Source organism: Phoenix dactylifera, unplaced genomic scaffold, assembly GCF_009389715.1.
Source record: "Phoenix dactylifera cultivar Barhee BC4 unplaced genomic scaffold, palm_55x_up_171113_PBpolish2nd_filt_p 001222F, whole genome shotgun sequence".
NCBI classification, from domain to species: Eukaryota; Viridiplantae; Streptophyta; class Magnoliopsida; order Arecales; family Arecaceae; genus Phoenix; species Phoenix dactylifera.
The window spans coordinates 88469-108687 of record NW_024068557.1 but is presented as its reverse complement, the minus strand read 5'-3'; the positions used below and the strand labels follow the sequence as shown (position 1 = coordinate 108687).

The window sequence follows — 20219 nt, the reverse complement described above, 5'->3', positions numbered from 1 at the left end:
AAAATATCTTTGAGACCGATTTGATCACCTCGGTCTACTCCTAACGGCCATCCATCTTTATACATCTTGTGTCATGATTGATCACAACCAAGTCTTGATCTATCGACTTGTTCATTAGCATTATGGCCAATTTCTACCTCTTCTATCTGTACCTCTGTAGGAGAATCATAGTCGAACCCTATCTAACTTAGTATGGGTCACGTGATTTTCATCACCCTTTACTTTGTCTAACCTTGTCTGTATAGCGTGTATCCATGGCCTCCAAATAATTTGTCAAGATGGGATGTAAATAAGTAGATTGCCTTATTGTAGAGGCAATGAGCACTTAGCAAGAGACATCCTCCAAATATTTTTTCATAGACTTGGCCCGATCAACCTTTGGTTTGGGTTTTATGACCATAGCTGGGATTAAGATTTGATAATATTTTTTCTAAGTTGCTGTTTTAGAGGGATGGTTTTCAATTTATTTATTTATCTTGTTTCTAACTGAAAGAGAGGAAAATCCATTTTTACTATAATTTCTCAAACTCAAATGCTTAGGAATGTACTAGCCAATTCTCGGATCTAGAACTCTATTTGCTAAATAGAGATGTATGACTATTAGGTTAGGTCCTAATTCACTAAAATGACATCCCATTTTCAATAGATTTGATCCGAAGTAGATCACTTGAAGGTATGAATGAAAGTGGATAGGAAAATATCCATCCAAATCTATTTTCGTACTCAAATCATCCTAATATGGATAGAAATTTGAGCATCCGACTAAGATCTATATCCATACCTATATCTATCCAAAAAAAATGGATATGAATATTGATAGATAATTATCCGATCCGTATATGAATATTCGCTTTTATTTGTAACCCTATTTAATTTTAAGCACTCATAAACTTTTAATGAAAATATATAACGACATTAATATGCTATTAACTTGATTTACCATCTACTTAGAAATATCTTTAATTTTATGGTTATAAAATTTAATTATCCAATTTATATCTGAATTTATATCCATAATTTCAATATCTGATTTGAATCCGTATCCATTTAAATTGAATATGAATAAATTCTTGCATTCGACTAATATTTATATTCGTATCCGTATTCGTCAAATAAAATAAATATGAATATAGATATACTGGTATTTGATCTAGTTTCATCCTTATTTAAAAGAGTTGTTTGTTTATTTAATAAGTTCTAGTAAAAAATATCTACACAAAAATTAATATATATATATATATATTTCAAAAATAGTTACTTCATTGTCTGCTTTCCTTCTACACAATTTTTAAAAGAAACAATTATCTTGCGGATCGTCCCCCTTCCTTCTTCCCCATGCCGTCCTTGTCCTCAGAGCCCTCTTCGTCCCAGCCCTCCTCGACCCGTCTCGCCATGCCTTCTTTCGCCTCCTTTGTCATCTCCCTTTGAGCAGTAAGTTGGACGGTCAATTAGCTTCAATGACCAACAATGACATCATCAGGGCTTGTCACCTCTTTGACAATGAGATTTGGATCCTCAAGGTAAAACTAAGATTTGATTTTTTTAAAAAAATTAAATTAGGGCTTCTTCTTTCCATCGCTTTGCCTCTTTCCATCTCTTGCCACACTCTCTTTAGGATAGATTACAATTTTTTTGATTCGTATCTTGAGCTGGAATCCCTTAAGAAAAAGATAAAGGAGAAGTAGAAATTTTGTGGATATTTTTTTATTTCTAAAATCTTTCCATATTTCTTTTGTATTTTTTAAAATTTTAAAATAAAAAATATTTATGGCGTCACTGGTTGGATCGATCGGTCGAACCGGTTAACCGGCCGGAGAGCCGAGGCGCGTCCCGGTCCGGTTTTCAAAACATTCCACTTGTTGCCGCACTTTACTCGCTCCCGTTTTCAAAACCCCGCCTTCCCCCTCCCTACTTCAGATTTGGGGCTTAGGTCAGGGTGGCTCAATTGGACGTCGGATTCTCTTCTCCATTCCTCGAAGACGCTTCTCTTCCTCTCCCTTTCCCACTCCGCGGCGGCCGGCGACGGCCGGCAGACGTCGACGGAAGACGGCGCCTTCCCCCCTTCCCTCCTGTCTATTCTTTCTTGAGAAATATTTATAACACAGGTTTCACCCTCGGAGACGGAAATAGTCTTAGAGTTGCCGGCACGGAGACCAGGGCATCCGTGCCGGTTGTTCCGACTGTCTTCTCAATCTCACGAGATCCGTTCTTCTTTTTTCTATTTCTCAGGTAATTGTCGCATGTCCTTCCGGACCTTCCCCATTGATGGATCTTTAGGGCTCCGGGGTGGCGATCCCTGCTTCAATACGCTAGGATAGGTTGTCTCAGTTTAGTGATCACAGTGGCTAGTATTCTTTTTTTAATAGTTGCCCTCTACTTCAGTTGTTTTTTTCCTCTATTCTTGATGTGATCCGTTTTAAAAAGATGTATGTTTTTAGGAAAAAGATAATCCCAGAGATTACCCGCTACTGATCACCGCTCACTTTACCAAGGGATGTGGTAGTGGGTGTGTGGCTGAATGCAGTCGGGGCTGACTTACGCCACCAATCCCACCGTGTTGGCACCAATCTCCAACAGCCACATCCCGTGTGAACTGAGTGGCCATCATTAGTGGGTAATCGGTAGCAGTAATGTTTCTAAAGACAGTCTAGGGCTGCAGATTTATTTATTTGTTTATTTTGGACATCTTAGTTCTTTGATCATAAGATTCAATTAATGGTTTGGAGGGAAAGCTTCGATGCATTCTTATTGATTTCACCTGTTCTTTATCTGATTATTTTTGTAAAGAAAACTGGTTTGCTTTATTAGGAGAGGCGGTAGTGGAGGTGGAGGAGAGATGCAGCCATAGAAGTTGACTGGTATGGCAAAAGCTGCTGTAGTTGAGCCTTCTTCTTCCAATACCTTGCCATTTGGGAGAGCGCAGTCTGATGTGAAAATGAAAAGGAAGACCCCCTCAGAGCTTAGAGTACATTTCTATTGGCTTCCCTTTTCCGATTTTTGTAGCTATATGACCAAAGAAAAAAAAATCCAAATGCAAACTCCTAGTGCATCTGTAAAGTTAATTCTAGCTATGTGCAAAAAAAAAAAGATGCTTCTATTTGTATCGCTATATTCTTGTGTTATTTCTATCTAGAATTAGCCACTATATATCTCTTAGATTATGATGTTGTTACTTAAATCTGATGCCCGTGAATTTTCATTGTATTAAACTTTCTTTATTTATTGACTTTATATAAACTGGCATGTTTTTTCTATTGTCATTCTGTTGCATGATCATCTACATATTCTTGTTGCAGTTTGTCACCAAGCTTATTTCCTATAGTGGGTGTTCATCATAAACAACAAAATAGTGAATTTCACCTGATTGAAATTATATCACCACCTTTCATGTTTTATCAGTAAATAATGCATCAGAAAAGAAAGGAGGTTAAATAATTGATTAGTGACCCTTTGGAAACTATTGCCTAGTTGTTAAAGTGTATATATGAGACTGTGAACTTGGCTGGAGAGGGATTTTTGTGTACCTATAGTCATATATTTTTCTTAATTTATTCTCATTTTAGTAATGAGATTCTGAATGATGGGACTGTCCAAATTTTTCTAATTGTGGTTCTTTGTTTGATTTAGGCATATGCATCATTTTACTTTTAAGTTCCCTATTTCTTTTTTTTTTTTTTCACCCGATTCACCTTGTTCTTTTACATTGTGCTTCTTTATGTTACAATAATTATTTGACAAGGCTGAGTTGAAGTTAGATTTATCAAGGCATGCTAATTATGCTGTGTTAGTAAATGTACTTTATGAATATACTCTTTGTTATCAAGTGATAGATTTATCAAGGCATGCTAAATATGCTGTGCTAGTAAATGTACTTTATGAATTTACTTTTTGTTATCAAGTGATTCCTTTGTTCCTGTTTGGTTTTGGAGTAAGTTTTCCTTCAATTAATGGTTCAATATATTTCCAATCCACTTTGTTCTGGAGTAAACTACCCCATCCTATTGCTTGGAATATCCTATGCTGGATTAAAAGGAAATCTATATTGCTTTCCATTTTTCAAAATGCATACTGTGCTCCTTGAATAAAGTTTGTTGTTGGAAGTTATTTGACAACAATAACTGGAGTCGACAGGTTAATCTAGTGTCTTAGCATTCAGTAGGTTTATCAACATCATTTTTAAGTTTCCATAGATTCTGGGATATTATGGTAGAATGTCAGTAGATGAAAGGGCACTGACAAGGCTTGCATGCACAAATTGCTTGTGAAGTGATATCATTGCTCAGATTTTTGTATTTGTCGGTAATACATGTTTCATATTTTATCCAATTCTAGGTGTGAACACATGTTATCTACATGTGTGTAAATTCATACATGTTCATTTATGTTCGTATGCTGCCAATATATGTATGCATGCAGAATTTAAGCATAAAAACCCATGCATGTAAGTGTTTATTGCACATTAAAATGCGGATATTAAATACCTAGTTAGCATTTGAATGAGCACTGACTTTTATTTGAATATGCATGCATATATGACAGGGGGAACAGTTGAAGCGAAGGGGTGGTGAGATGCTAGCTGGCTGGGGATTGCCTCCATTGCTGGCTTCTGACAGGTAGGCTTATGATTTGAATGTTCTTTTTTCAATTACTAATTTTTACTGACTGTACTGATTCTTGTCAGGGTCAGCAGTGGAATGAACGATGGGGTTAAGAAACCTGAATCATTGAAGATTCCGAAATACATCGACACCCATGTTGATGATGTGTATCCTGTCAAGAAGTCCAGTGAGAGATGCAGAGTACTTTATGGAAAAGCTAAGGTTGCAAAGGTTTCTATTAGAATTTATTTATCATTTTATGTTTAGCCCAACACCTCTAGCTAAGCCAACCCCAAGTGGCAGGGTCAAGGCCTTGATATTTATGGCTACAGTCATTTTCATGTTTAACATCTTTGTGTGACATACATATGACTTTTCTGGAGTTCATGATTAAACTATTTCATTTTGATTTGTGTTCTGATTAAAGTGCATTTTTTTTTCTCTATCTAAAGCAGGATCCTTCAATTACCAATGAAATGTCTAATGACCTTGCTAATCTGTCAGCTGCCTGTAGCTTTCCAGCTAAAGGCATGTCCTTGGTTTCATGGTATTCCTTTGATTTACACCTGAGTTAGATGCTGTACATTGACAAAAATGTGGCATAGTTCTTTGTTATTCTGCTAACTTATTTATTATATGATTTTCATGTTCTAATTTAGTGGTAATGCTGCTCCTCTTAAAAACTCCGAGTGTCCTGGCCAGTCTGCCAAGGATGTTAGCGATCAAGGTTTCCGCAAGATTGAGAAATGTAGCCAAAATGCATTGCGTAATGTTGTTGATCTTCATCTGGGAAATGAGAAGCTAGCTGATTGTGCCAGCATTGATATGGTAGCCTTTACATATAGATAGTATTTTAAGTTTTTCATTTAGAGCAATTTATAATTCAATACTGCATGTTTAATTGCTTTATTGCTTTTGATAGGAAAAAGCGCTTAAAGGGTTTGTTGCTCGTGATGTGCCTGCAAGATCTGGTTTGTTGGCTGATTCTTCTGGAAGACTTGGTGAACTTCTGTCAAACTCTTCAAGCACTTTCCGTTCTGAAATTCTCATGCCTGGACATAGGGCTCCTCTTGATTTGACTTTGAAAACTACCTTGCGTATTGTTTCATCAACCTCAGTGAAATGGTGAGTGTGACAATACTTGGCAATACATTCTTCATACAACTATCCTAACCTATGCTTATGTTTTTCTTGTAAGGACGGAAAGTTGAACTATATTAGAATTTGCAATTTGTAGACTTGTAATCTTGTTATAGCTGATAACCATAACTCAAGACGAGTACCTCATGTTTTCACTTTGATTTGTCTTGATCAAATTGAATTATTCTTTTCTTCCCAATAAATTGAATTAGTGGAATTGACTTTAGTAATTCTGAATAGAATACTCATAGTTTACGGTCCTTTAAATTTCTATATGTGCTGTCTCCTTGGTTGTTCTCTGCATTTGGAATGATTGTAAACACCTTCTCAAGGCGAGAAGACTTTGTTGCCATTTCTGTGGTTTCATATGTTTGTATGTGGTTTGGATTATGTATTATAATCAGGTTGGGATAAAATGTCCGCTATAATGCGAGAGTGTGAGAGTCCAAGCAAATGACATGCAATAAGGTTTGAAATATTCTGGTATTGGGTTCTGTAGGTCATCTATTGTTACGTTGTGTACAATGTTATGCCCCTCTAATTCTTTGCAGATACAAGATGGTATGGCATGGTATATACCGCGGTACCTATCTCAGTTGAGGTGGCATCTATTGCAGTATGACCATTTGGTTGAGCATTGCATGCAACCTCATTTGTGTGGAAGCTCCCTAGGATACAATGTCACTGTTTAGTTAATATATCTGCTTTCTGCAGGCAGGGGTAGGCACAAAGCTCGATGATGTCCAGCAGAAAGTAAGAAGGCTTAAGTGAGTGCCTTGAACCTGCCATAGGCCTGCCAGAATCCATCTATTATTAACACTATTACAGTATTCCTGGAGTTTTCTTATATAAATGGTAAAATGGACTTGCTAACCATGAAAAGTGCAAAATAATATTAAGTAGTCTTTATATCCAACTAGTGTCAATATAATAATATCAAAATCAAAGTTTGAATCAATGTTTGTCATACTGTACATGTATTGAACTAAGACTCGATATGCTGAGCCGACCCTGTACTGGGTCTATGGATACTATATCAACATAGTATTGGTATAGACTCCGGTATCGAGATGGTGAACCTTGGTTTGAATTGTATAAGTACAAAGATTGATCTACGATCAACTAATGATATCTATACTATTTTAACAATCGTGTTAATATTAGTTTAATATAACTATAGGTATCCTTATTATTAAGCCATATTTAGAATAGATTTTATCCTATATGTTGACAGCTATTTGTTTTACTGCATCATATGCTGAATATCAATATGGTGTGATTAAACCTAAGTACTTATATCACTGATCTGCAAAGAGAGCTATATTTTGGACTGGAGAATTACAATTCATGTGTTTATGCCTGTGTAAAGGCTTTTTTTATATAAAATCTTTCCATAAAGACTGATTTTGTCCTTTTCTTTGAGAGACTCCTGATGTGCTTGTGAATGTTTTCCTTGCTACACCATTGAAATATCATTGTAATTTAAGGACATTGCATCATTTATTTTTTCTTGCTACAATAGACTTTCATTTCCCTGGATAAATCCAGAAGGTCATAATGTCTTAATTGCTGTTTTATCTTTAGGTGTCATAGGGTAGGTGCAAGTCCTGCTACCATTGATATAAGCCAGTTTACTCAGTTTTCTTGCCATAAAGATAAAAAAACTGGCTGCACATCTGGGCATAGTGCCACTGCTGAGATCTTGTATTCAAAGGCTTTGCATTCATGGGCATATCCTCAGTCTTCTCTGCCTCCTTCTATCATATCTGCAATGGCCTCGTCAGCTGTAAAGGGAGGTTTGTTGGTTAATCCCTTGAACATGATTATTTTATTTTCTTAAATGTATTGGGTAATGTTGAAACACCGTCTACCCGGAACTGGGGAGAGGGAATGTGGTGCGCACCTCCACGAGGGTGGACCCACTTTATTTTAGAAGTCATTCTCAAATATTTGATTGTTGGAATAATACCTAAAATTTTATACTGATTTATGTATGTAGAAGTGGACTTCTTAGTGAAAAGGCAACAGGACTGGGAAGATTCGTTTCAGAATCTTTACTACATGCTCAGAAAGAACATGTGCAACATTTTTTATGGTATTCACTTATGCATTGGTGATCTTCCTTTAATAGTTTTCTGGACAGATTTTTGTTTGTTAGCTATGATTTCTGAAATCAGTTGTTTATTTTTAAGGTTGATTATGCTTATTTATATTCAATATTTTTTAGCAGTGAGGGCTGATTAAACTATTGAAATAGTTTGATGTGTGCAAAAAAATCCTTTTCTGCAACCATTTATATATTTCTTTTCATTATCTTATCAGAATGAGAAAAACTTGGATAGTTTCTTTTGTCATTTTTATGATGTCAGTTGTATGGTTTACCACTGACGATGCTCGACTTCTTACTTGGTGCTGTGATCTTTTCCATCAATTTTGTCTTATATATACAGAAAACACATGCTTTCTTATCTTGTTAGGTCAGTTTTATGGTTTTAATATGGTTTGGATGCTCCCATTGTTCACGATATATGATTTTTCCAATGTTATCCACAAGGTTAATCTTTTAAATTTTTGCTCATATTTGTCAAACTGATTTGGCTAGGATGATTAGAAAAGGCTGGAAGCCGGAATGGCCCCATGTTGCGCAGGTATCCTAAAATATTAGTGGAAAGTTGGAGCTAAATGGAAATAACAGCAGGCTTGGCTATTCTTTTTGAATTGTAGTAAGCATATCATAGAATGATTAACAAGGGCAGGAACCTGGTGGGTGATGTGAAGGAAAGGCATTTCAAAATGAAAGAAAGACATCTCTTTGTTTTGTGCTTGTGTTTTCATCTATAATTATAATGTAAACTCCGCTGGTTTGACTCCACCCCAAGTTTGACTCCAATATTTTATTCCTTTTGGAAGCGCATGTCTCTCTCTCAATGGCACGGCCTACCACTTTTATTTAAAAATGCTTTCCAACAAAATAATAAAAATTTCTCTCCTCTATATGAAAAATGAAATGGGAGTTTGACTTCAACTCTTTTTTCACTAGCAAGATAAGAGTTTCGGCCATGGTTAGTTCCCCTTTCCCAAACACTTTCCATGTTTTTTTTTCTTTTTTTTTTCTTTCCCAAACTCGCTCGACAGTCCATATCCAGCATTAAATAAGATACTATTGAAGCTTTTTAATATATTAATTTACTTTTAATTATTTTCAGTAGTGGGAATCTCAATGATGATGAAACTCTAATTCCAATTTAGACAATCCCTTAAATTTTATGTTCATCCATCCATCTCTCATATTTATTATTTACATTTACTATGCTTTCTTTTCATTTTAATAAGAAAGAAATTCCATGAAAAGGACTTATTAAAAAAAATTGGAGGAAGGCCTTCATGGAATGTTTCTTCCTTTTTTCTGTGAATTAAGTAGTGTAATGAAAACCAGAATCAGCATAACTGATTTTATAAACATGATTTCTTTTATGAATAAGTATAGTTTAGAAGGGTATATAAAGTATTTAGTATTTGATAGATCACAATATTTATCATATATTCTAATTTCTACTGTTCGCACATGCCAAATGCTAGTGGATATGAATTTCAAAGCCTTTGGTATTTATCATGAAGAATCAACACAATCACATCCTCTCTTATATGTTATGAGGCTTTATCATCAACTACTAATGACAATTTTGTCATTTATTTATTGTCATATTGATTATCCTAGTTAAGAAAAGTGCATTTAGTCTGAAACTGCTACCATCGGGGATTTGAAGATCTAGTGCTTGTGTGAAGAAAGAATGTTCAGTTGCCATGTGAACTGAATAGGGAACTAGGGCATTATTTGGTGGATATAAGAATGCAAATAGGCAAAATTTTGTATTTGGGTTGGTCTGTTCAACTCGAAACCTTCTTGAGTTTAGTCTTGGATAGCTTGAGTTTATTTAAAACCAAGCTAACCTGCATAAAATACATAATAAGTGTACATTTCATATACTATGTGTTTTGTAGATAGGAATCGCAGTGGGTAAGGTAGCTGCAAAATTTGCCCTATCCATATTCGAACCCATTTAAAATCCTACTATTCGATTCCGTTCCAAATCTGATTAAAAATTTCCCTAGAAATTCCAAACCATCCTATCAAAAAATGGTAAATCCATTGGGTACCCAAACCCGCCTGATTAATCTTTATTTGGATTAGGTTATTCGGGTTGGGTTGGGTTGGGTTGGGTAGGGTACTCGGCCCGGAATTACAAAAAAGTAAAAAGGAAGGGGGGGGGGGTAGAGGTAAAGACTTTTGCATAATTACTTGAATATAACTAATATCAAGTAAAAATCAATAATATAAATAATAATATATCAAACTAAAATCAATAATACATGACAGAGGTTAGATATCCTTGGGGTTTGAGGTTTAAGTCCCCTCACCTCTCTCTTGTATATATATTTTTATAAAATTTTATTATATATGTATATATAGATGTATGTATGTATGTATATATGGATATATGCATATATGTGTCTATATATATATATATACATATATATATATACATATATATATATATACATATATATATATATACATATATATATATATATACATATATACATATATATATATATTATAATCGGGTTTGGGTAGTGGCTGGTTGCTTGATATTGTGATCATTCTTGATCAGCAAGAAGCATATATGGCTCTTGAAAAATTATGAAAAATATGTACATATTATATATAATTGAGTTTGGGTAGCGGGTATCCGAGGGTCAAATCCCAAACCCCAATGGGTTTTAATTTAAAACCCAAACCCTTCTCAAACCCTATAGGGTTTTGCTAAATGGGCTGTATTAGGATTTGGGATGGGTTGGATACCCAAAAAGACTCATCCAACTGCCATCCCTATTTGTGGATATATGCATGTCAATTGTTTATTGGTCTGCATTCTTTATAATTATATCAATAAAATTTGTTATATAAATGCTAAAAAAGATGAAGATATAGTGGTTGTAATCCTTTCATTAAGGAAACACACCCGTTGTATGTGTTTTATATAACTGCTAGTTTTGGTTTTGGGTGGGATCATGTTCAAGTTCAATTTACTATGCTCAGATTGGGATCAAGTTTGGTAGATCTCCACTGGACACCACCCAGCGTTGCCTTGCCTTACATTGCGTTCTTGGTAAAGTAAAAACCAATTATTTATTTCCACTAGCATATCAAGGCTTGAGAGAGTATTTTAATGGAAGTTTACATAAGCTACTTAGAGCTTACATATGTGTGGAGTGATTGATTAAAACCCCATTTGATTTTGATGAGCTCAAAGCATTTGAGTATATCTTTTGATTACTAATGAATTCAATTGAGTGTTTCAGTGAAAATCCTGTCTAAGTGTCCCAGGACTTGGTTCATAATTTTTGGATAAGTTAAGGAGTCTGTTTGAACCAATGTCTGAGACTCGAGTCGACTCTCGAGTATCACGAGTCGACTCCAAGCGTATCAAGTTCACTGGCACGAGCTCGAGTCGACTCCAGATAAGTACGAGTCGACTCCGACTGAGAACAGACAGAAGAACAGAAAGCTTTAACTCAGAACCTGTCAGCGAGTCGACTCCCGAAGTGCGCGAGTCGACTCCAATGTTCACCGAGTCGACTCCAAGCAGTCACAGGCAGAAAAGTCAGAGAACAGTTTTCGGGTCTGAGATTCGAGTCGACTCCAGTGGAACGCGAGTCGACTCCGATAGGTGGCAAGTCGACTCCAGAGAAAGCAAGAGTCGACTCTCAGCGGTACACAAAGAAAAAGTCAGAGAGCATTTTATGGACTCTGAGATTCGAGTTGACTCCCGCAATACGCGAGTCGACTCCAAGACACCGCGACCCCAAGACAGACAGAAAACCAAGTTACTGCCTCTGAGATTCGAGTCGACTCCCAGACAGCTCGAGTCGACTCCAAGACAAGCTTCACGTCAAAAGGCAGAAGACCAACTTCCGGAAACTGAGAGCCGAGTCGACTCCAAGGAAGTTCGAGTCGACTCCAAGACTGGATGAGCCAAAAGACAGAGAATCGGGAGTTCGGGCTCTGAGATTCGAGTCGACTCCCAGGACAGTCGAGTCGACTCGAGTGGACAAAATTCAAATTTGGATCCACGGACTACAGAGGATGAGCCGACTCCAAAATTGCCAGGTCAGCGCCAGAAGTTGGCGAGTCGACTCCGGGTCAAGACGAGTCGACTCCCAGTCAAGACAGCAACTTTAATTCAAACTGGGAACAGTTGCCGAGTCGACTCCGGAAAAGCTCGAGTCGACTCCTGCTACAGCCGAGTCGACTCCTGATCGCGCGAGTCGACTCCAACCCACCAACGGACACATTGTCAGGCTGTGCAGAGTGTGCAGAACGGGCAGAAAAAGGTGTCTAACGGCTAGTTTCCGTGGGGGGTTGGTTTAAATAGCCACAGAAGACTGTAGCAAAGTAGAGAACAACGATTCCACTCCAACTAATCAAGCACTCAAGCTCTGCAACGTGCTCTTCAACGAAAAAGAGGAAGATCTGCATTTACTGCTTCCAACTACATCTTCCCAGCAATTAAAGCCTCCTTCTCCTGCATTCAAGTCGACTACTCTTTCAAGAGGAGACCAGAAGTTTAAGAAGCCATTCCTCATCTCCAATCTAAAAGCGTTTGAGGCTTCTTAACTTCATTCATTGTTCATATTGTTTTCATCTGCTTTTTGAGAAGCTCATTTTCTGTTTTCTTTCTACAACTTGTATTTACTTAGTTCAATCGGGGATTGAATCAAGGGGATTGAGGTTGGTTGGTGAGCCGAGTTAAAACCAACGTGTGTAAGGGTTTGATTGTGATCCCGGGAAAACAATCGGGGTGGTTTTAGTCGGTGAGCCTGGGAAAACCGACCGAGTTCGTTGTGAGCTCGTAAAACAACAAGTTTGGTTGTGAGCTTGGAAAACAACCGGCTGTAATCCAAGGGGGTTATAGTGAATTCCCAAGTGAGACTTGGGGAGTGGACGTAGGAGCAAGGGTTAGCTCTGAACCACTATAAAACCTTGTGTTTGTGTTGGATTGTCTCGATTCTTCTTCCCCTCACATCACTCACAGCACTTAGCATTAATTAGATAACTTGCAATAGTTTTTAATTAGTCAACCACATCGTTTTAATTATTCAAATTATTTTAAAACCCAATTCCCCCCCCCCCCCCTCTTGGGTTGTCTATCTGGGCAACAAGTGGTATCAGAGCCTAAACTCTTCTACCCAAGAGTAAAAGATCGAAATGACAACCCCATTTGGATCTTCCCACATTGAGGGTCAGTCCACCCAAAGACCCCCATTCTTTAATGGATCCGACTACTCATATTGGAAGGCTAGGATGAGAATATTCATCCAAGCCCAAGACTATGAGATGTGGACCATTGTAGTAAATGGGCCATACATCCCATCCATATATGTAGAGGATGTCACGGTACCCAAACTAGAAAAGGATTGGAATGAACATGACATGAGAAAGGCACAACTAAACTCTAAAGCTATGAATGTGCTTTATTGTGCCTTAGATAGAAATGAATTCAATAGGATCTCAACTTGCAATTCTGCAAAAGAGATTTGGGACAGACTTGAAGTGACCCATGAGGGCACGAATCAAGTCAAAGAATCCAAAATAAATATTTTGGTTCATAAGTATGAACTATTTAAAATGGATTCTAATGAAACAATCACATGCATGTTCACTAGGTTTACTGACATTGTCAATGGCCTAAAAAGCCTTGGCAAGAACTATACTAACAGTGAGCTTGTCAGGAAAATCATTCGTTGTCTACCAAGGTCATGGGAAGCTAAAGTGACGGCAATCCAAGAAGCCAAGGACTTGAACAAGTTACCACTTGAGGAGCTTCTTGGATCCCTAATGACGCACGAGCTAACCATGAAGCAACACAACGAGGAGGAGTCCTCCCACAAGAAAAAGGTAATAGCTCTTAAGTCTACTTCATCTAACAAGGACTTGTCTTGCAGTAGCAGCAGTGACGAAGAAGAGAATGAGGAAGATGATGGTGAGGCTCTTCTTGTGCGCAAGTTCAAGAAATTCATCAACCACAAGAAGTCCTATCATCAAAGGAGAGGCCCCTCAAATTCCTACCGCAAGGACAAAGGTAAGGAAAGGGAAAATGAGGGGATTGGGTGTTACGAGTGCAAGAAGCCGGGTCACATAAGAGCTGAGTGCCCCTTACTGAAGAAGGGGAGTAAGTACAAGAAGAAGAAGGCTCTTGTCACAACACTATCCGACTCCGACTCATCATCCTCCTCATCAGATGATGAACAAGAAGAGAAGGCCAATTTCTGCTTCATGGCAAATGAAAACGAGGTAACTTTCGATACGCATCCTGATTTTTCTTTTGATGAACTTTATGATGCATTTAATGAATTAATGGTAGAATATAAGGCTATAAATCTTAAGAATAAAGAACTAAAAATAGCTAATCAATCATACCTACATAAATACGATAAATTAGTTAAGGATAAGGATTTAATCATCAAAGAAAATATAGAACTTAAGACAAGCAACCAACTTTTAACTCAAAAGACTAGTACCTTAACTAAAGATAATGAAAAACTAACTAAGGAACTGTCAGAACTTAAAAATCATAAACAAATCTTAAATAAGAATCTCACAAAAGAACTTAATGACCTAAAAGCAGAAAATCAAACTCTAACTAAAGAACTTAACAAATACAAACCCTTAGTTGAAAAATTTACATATAGTTCTGAAAAATTAAACATGATACTTAATAGTCAACGAGCCGTATTTAATAAAGCGGGTTTAGGGTACAAACCAAGAAATAAACAAAAACTTCTTAGTAACTTCTTTGTTAAAGCTGGGGAAACTAAAACTAAGAAAATAACTTGTTTTTGCTGTGGTACTATAGGTCATAAAGCGAATGTGTGTAATTTTAGGAAAAATAAAACAAAAAGGAAAATTAAAAGGGTATGGGTTCCAAAAAGAACCAACTTGACTAACCATGAAGGACCCAAGAAAACTTGGGTACCTAAGATGACATGATTTGCTTGTGTAGGAGTGTCTTGCAGCCAAGGTCAACAAAAACTGCTGGTACTTGGATAGTGGCTGCTCAAGGCACATGACGGGTGACAAAGATCAATTTTTCACCCTTGAAGCTAAGAAGGGAGGTGCTGTGACTTTTGGAGACAACAACCAAGGTCACATCATTGGTATTGGTAAAGTTCAAATCACCCCTTCTACTTTTATTGATAATGTTAGATATGTTGATGGTCTTAAGCATAATTTACTTAGCATTAGTCAATTGTGTGATAGAGGTTTTGATGTTTTGTTCAAACCATCACTATGCATCATAATCAACTCAAATGACAATAGTTTAGTTTCTAAAGGAATAAGACGTGGGAATGTGTATGTTATAGATCTTGAGGATCTTGCCAAACACAACCCATGCTTAGTTGTTAATGAAACTAAGGACAATGATGCTAGTTGGTTATGGCACCGTAAGTTAGGTCATGCAAGCATGGACACAATATCAAAACTAGTTAAGAGAGATTCCGTAATAGGTTTGCCAAAACTAAAGTTTGAAAAGAATAAAATATGTGAAGCATGTCAATTTGGCAAACAATCAAGGAACTCCTTTAAATCTATCAATTGTGTCTCTACCTCTAGACCTCTAGAACTACTACACATGGACCTATTCGGACCAACTAGAACCACAAGTTTAGGTGGAAATAAATATGGTCTAGTTATTGTAGATGATTATTCTAGATACACTTGGGTCATGTTCTTAAATCATAAGGATCAAGCATTTTCAGTCTTCAAGAAATTTCACAAAGAAGTAACAAATGCTAGAGATACTTCAGTCATAGCTATTAGAAGTGACCATGGAACCGAATTTGAGAATCATTTATTTGATGAGTTTTGTAGTAAAAAGGGGATAACTCATAATTTCTCTGCACCTAGGACACCACAACAAAATGGAGTTGTGGAAAGGAAAAATAGAACTCTAGAGGAAATGGCTAGAACTATGTTATGTGAAAGTAACCTCCCTAAGTACTTTTGGGGAGAAGCCATTAATACTTCTTGTCATATATTAAATAGAGTTTTATTGAGACCCATTATAAAGGAAAACACCTTATGAACTTTGGAAAAATAGAAAACCAAAGGTAAACTACTTTCATATTTTTGGATGTAGGTGTTTTGTTCATAATAATGGGAAAGATAATCTAGGAAAATTTGACTCAAAATCTGATGAGGCTATATTCTTGGGGTACTCTACAACTAGCAAAGCCTATAGAGTCTTTAATAAAAGAACCCTAGTTATAGAAGAATCTATACATGTTGTATTTGATGATTCTAGTGACATCACTTCTAGCAAGAGAGTTAATTTTGATGATGATGCTGAAATTCTTGAAGAAAAGATAGATGAGATGACATTACAAGATGATAATCAAAAATTAATTGAAGATGCATCTTCAAGCCAAGAGGCTATTGTGGATCATGGACTAACTAAAGCTTGGAGGTATGCTCACGGGCATCCTAAGGAATTAATTCTAGATGATCCATCTCAACCTATTAGGACTAGGGCATCCCTTAGGAACTTAAATAATCATCTAGCCTTTGTTTCTCATTTTGAGCCCAAACACATAGAAGAAGCTGAAAAAGATGTAAATTGGATAAATGCAATGCAAGAAGAATTAAACCAATTTACTAGAAACAAGGTATGGAATCTAGTAGAGAGACCGTCTGAATATCCGATTATAGGTACTAAATGGATTTATAAAAATAAACTTGATGAAAATAGAATTGTTATAAGGAATAAGGCTAGACTAGTAGTAAAGGGTTATAATCAAGAAGAAGGTATAGATTTTGATGAAACCTTTGCTCCTGTAGCTAGACTTGAGGCTATTAGATTATTATTAGCATATGCATGCTCTAAGGACTTCAAACTATTTCAAATGGATGTAAAAAGTGCATTTTTAAATGGGTATATAAATGAGGAGGTATATGTAGAACAACCTCCTGGTTTTGAAAATCATCAATACCCTAATCATGTATATAAACTGAACAAAGCACTTTATGGTTTAAAACAAGCACCTAGAGCATGGTATGAGAGGCTTAGCAAATTCCTACTAGAACATGAGTTCTCTAGGGGTAATGTAGATACAACACTATTTCTGAAAAAGAAAAACCAAGATATGCTACTAGTACAGATTTATGTTGATGATATCATTTTCGGTGCTACTAACAATCGCCTCTGCGAAGAATTTGCTGATTTGATGCAGAGTGAATTTGAGATGAGCATGATGGGAGAGCTGAACTACTTCCTTGGGCTTCAAATCAAACAGTCTGAAGGAGGCATCTTCATCAATCAAGCCAAATATATCAAGGAGATGCTCAAGAAGTTTGAAATGGAGGGAAACAAGTCAATCAGCACCCCCATGAGCTCATCATGCAAATTAGACCAAGATGAATCAGGTAAATCTGTAGATCAGAAACTGTATAGAGGTATGATAGGATCTTTATTGTATCTTACTGCAAGTAGACCTGATATTATGTTTAGTGTCTGCATGTGTGTTAGATATCAGGCTAATCCTAAGGAATCACATCTAGTTGCAGTTAAGAGAATTTTTAAATACTTAATAGGAACTAAGAATATAGGATTATGGTACTCTAAAGAATCTAGCCTAAACTTAATAGGATACACAGATTCAGACTTTGCTGGATGTAAACTTGATAGAAAAAGCACCAGCGGGTCATGTCAATTCCTAGGAGAAAACTTAATCTCATGGTTTAGCAAGAAACAAAATTCGGTTGCATTATCTACTGCTGAAGCTGAATATGTTGCAGCCGGGAGTTGTTGTGCTCAAATCTTGTGGATTAAACAACAACTAGAAGATTATGGCATTAAGCAAGATAAAATTCCCATTAATTGTGATAATACAAGTGCCATTAATCTAACTAAAAATCCAATTCAGCATTCAAGAACTAAACACATTGAGATAAGACATCACTTCATAAGAGACCATGTATTGAATGGTGATGTGACACTCCAATTTGTTTGTACTGATGATCAATTAGCAGATATTTTTACAAAACCTCTAAGTGAAGAGAGGTTTAGTATGCTTAGGAGGGGATTAGGAGTGATTGATCCATCCTAGTGGTAGTTTCCACTAGATTCATTGATTTTGATGATTAGATTGTGGTTAAAATAGAGTTTCTTTTCCCTGATCATCAAATCAGATCATACTTTAGTGTTTTTCCCTCATTTGGCACGAATGTAGCATGATTTTTAGGTGCGTGCCAAAGTTAGAGACGACTCGAGTAAGTTTCAGAGCCGGCTCCTAAGGGAGAGTCGACTCGCGCATTGGCGGGAGTCGACTCGCAAAGATGGCAGCAGAGGGGGAGTCGACTCGCATACTGTCGGGAGTCGACTCGAGGTCCACAGGGGCATAAGGAGAGTCGACTCGCGCATATTCTGGAGTCGACTCGAGGTCGAGTCGACTCGCGACTCAGTGGAGTCGACTCGCAGCCGGGATCCGACTTTTTAACCTTAGATTTGTCGTTTCGAAAACACTTCTTTCAAGCCACCACTGTTCAAAAAACCCTAGAGCCGACTCCTAGGTCGTCCCCGATCGTCTCCAAGCCATTTTCCCGTCGATTCTTCACCGGACATTGAGTTCTCCTCCCTTCCTAGGTCATTCCCGGTCGGTTCCGAGTCTTTTCCGTCGGTCTTTCACCGTCCTCTAGGTTTTTCCTCTCTGTTTAGGTCAAAATGCCGCGTAAGACCGTAGTTAGGAAGAGGTCCCGACCCGAGGCCGGTCCCGAGCGGCGCTCCAAGGCGCGGCACGATCCCGCGAGGCAACCACCTCCGGCTCGTTCCCCGCCTAGGGCGGTTCCCGCGAGGCCATTAGCTGGGAAGGCCGTCACCACCGGGAGATATGTCGACTTCGACTATCTCTCCCGGGAAGGGTTCACTATAGGTGATAGACTCAGGGCCCAGGGCTTAGAGTATTTCCTCACCTTAGATCTCCCCACTTACCCTGGCCTTGTTAGAGAGTTTTACGGTACCGTCCATCGGGGAGATGGGGGTATCGAGGGCACAGTAGCCGGTGTTCCTTTGCGTGTCACGGAGGATCTTATTGCCCACATCCTCCACCTTCCATTAGCAGGGGTGGCTCCCGCACACCCTGAGGATAGGGTTGAGGCCCTTACGGCCGTTCTAGGACATCCACCCCAGTCACCTCTAGACGAGGTATCCGCTAGCTCACTACCGATTGAGGTGCGGATCCTCTTGAGTATATTGTCTAGGTCCATCTTCCCTAAGACAGGGAGATTTGATTTTGTAAATGAGAGAGACCTAGCTCTGATGTTCTATATGCTTCATGACACCCCAATCAACTTCCCCAAACTCATATATCGATACATGTGTGAGCCACTAGACAGACCTAGGCTCACCCTACCCTACGGCATGGTCTTCACATTATTATTTAGGGAGTACGAGATTCCTATCCCTGAGGGGGAACCCTCTCGCGCATTGCGATGGACTGATCGCATGCGTCCGGGGACCCTACACAGGATGGGGTTTCGGAAGAGAGAGGGGATTTGGGTTAGGAAGTCTACCCTCACCACACAGACCACCAGACCTTCCCCCAGTCCTGAGCCAGACTCTGACTTTCCAGACTTACCAGATCTTCCATCCACTCCTGCTCCTACCACCTCCGCTGGACCTTCCTCCTCGGCTCCACCACCCATGGAGGTCCGCATTGATCCTGAGCAGCTCCGGGAGCTGCGGCAGGAGATAGTCCGAGATCTGAGGGATGAGTTGCTTCGGGAGCTCCGAGGTTCGGTGCCTACTCCCTCTCCTGCGCCCACATCTTCCGCATTGGTCCCTTCCCTGACAGCCGTGACAGACATGACGGCTGAGGTGCGGCAAGAGATATACAACATGAGGACCTTGATACAGGCCCAGTTCCACAGCATGAGTGAGGTCACGAGCACCACTCGACAGATGCGGGATGACATCGGCCGTGACATGTCCACCACCACCGCAGGGGCCGAGCGCTTGTCGAATGTGCTCATCTACAAACTGGACGAACTGCAGAAGTCGGTGCTCGAGCTGGATACGACACAGAGCAGGGCCATCCAGGCCATCATTCGCCAGCTCGAGAACGTCACCAATGCGGTCCAATCACTCGTGGAGCGCATGCCTCGAGGAGACACATCCTCGAGAGGAGGAGCCACATCCTCGAGAGGAGGAGCTACATCCTCGAGGAGACCATAGCTACTTTTTGTGTTTTGTTTTGACATGTATTGTTTTGCTTTACTTATTGTATTCTGAAATGTACTTACATACAAATTAATACAATGAGTAGCCGCATTTTTCTTCAATACTGTGCCTTTTGATCTATGTTTGATTGTGTGTTCTGATTACCTCCTTTTTGATATGATGACAAAAAGGGGGAGAAATATGT

At 38.4% G+C, this 20219-nt stretch overlaps 1 protein-coding gene across 5 annotated transcripts in view; it reads left to right on the top strand.

The window, feature by feature from the left end:
- Positions 1-1907: 1907 nt before the first annotated feature.
- LOC103698495 (protein downstream neighbor of Son-like) overlaps positions 1908-20219 on the top strand; it is a 39033-nt gene continuing 20721 nt past the window's right edge. Inside the window, exons 1-10 of one of the 5 annotated variants that reach the window (XM_039121778.1) lie at positions 1908-2105; positions 2230-2318; positions 2809-2965; positions 4540-4613; positions 4682-4829; positions 5054-5145; positions 5258-5426; positions 5521-5723; positions 7323-7534; positions 7738-7833. In XM_039121778.1, coding sequence (XP_038977706.1) covers positions 2861-2965; positions 4540-4613; positions 4682-4829; positions 5054-5145; positions 5258-5426; positions 5521-5723; positions 7323-7534; positions 7738-7833 — 1099 coding nt within the window. In that variant the 5' untranslated portion in view covers positions 1908-2105; positions 2230-2318; positions 2809-2860. Of the gene's footprint in view, positions 2319-2808; positions 2966-4539; positions 4614-4681; positions 4830-5050; positions 5146-5257; positions 5427-5520; positions 5724-7322; positions 7535-7737; positions 7834-20219 lie in introns of all 5 variants that reach the window. The other 4 variants (XM_039121781.1, XM_039121780.1, XM_039121779.1 and 1 more) reach the window with 4 other exon arrangements.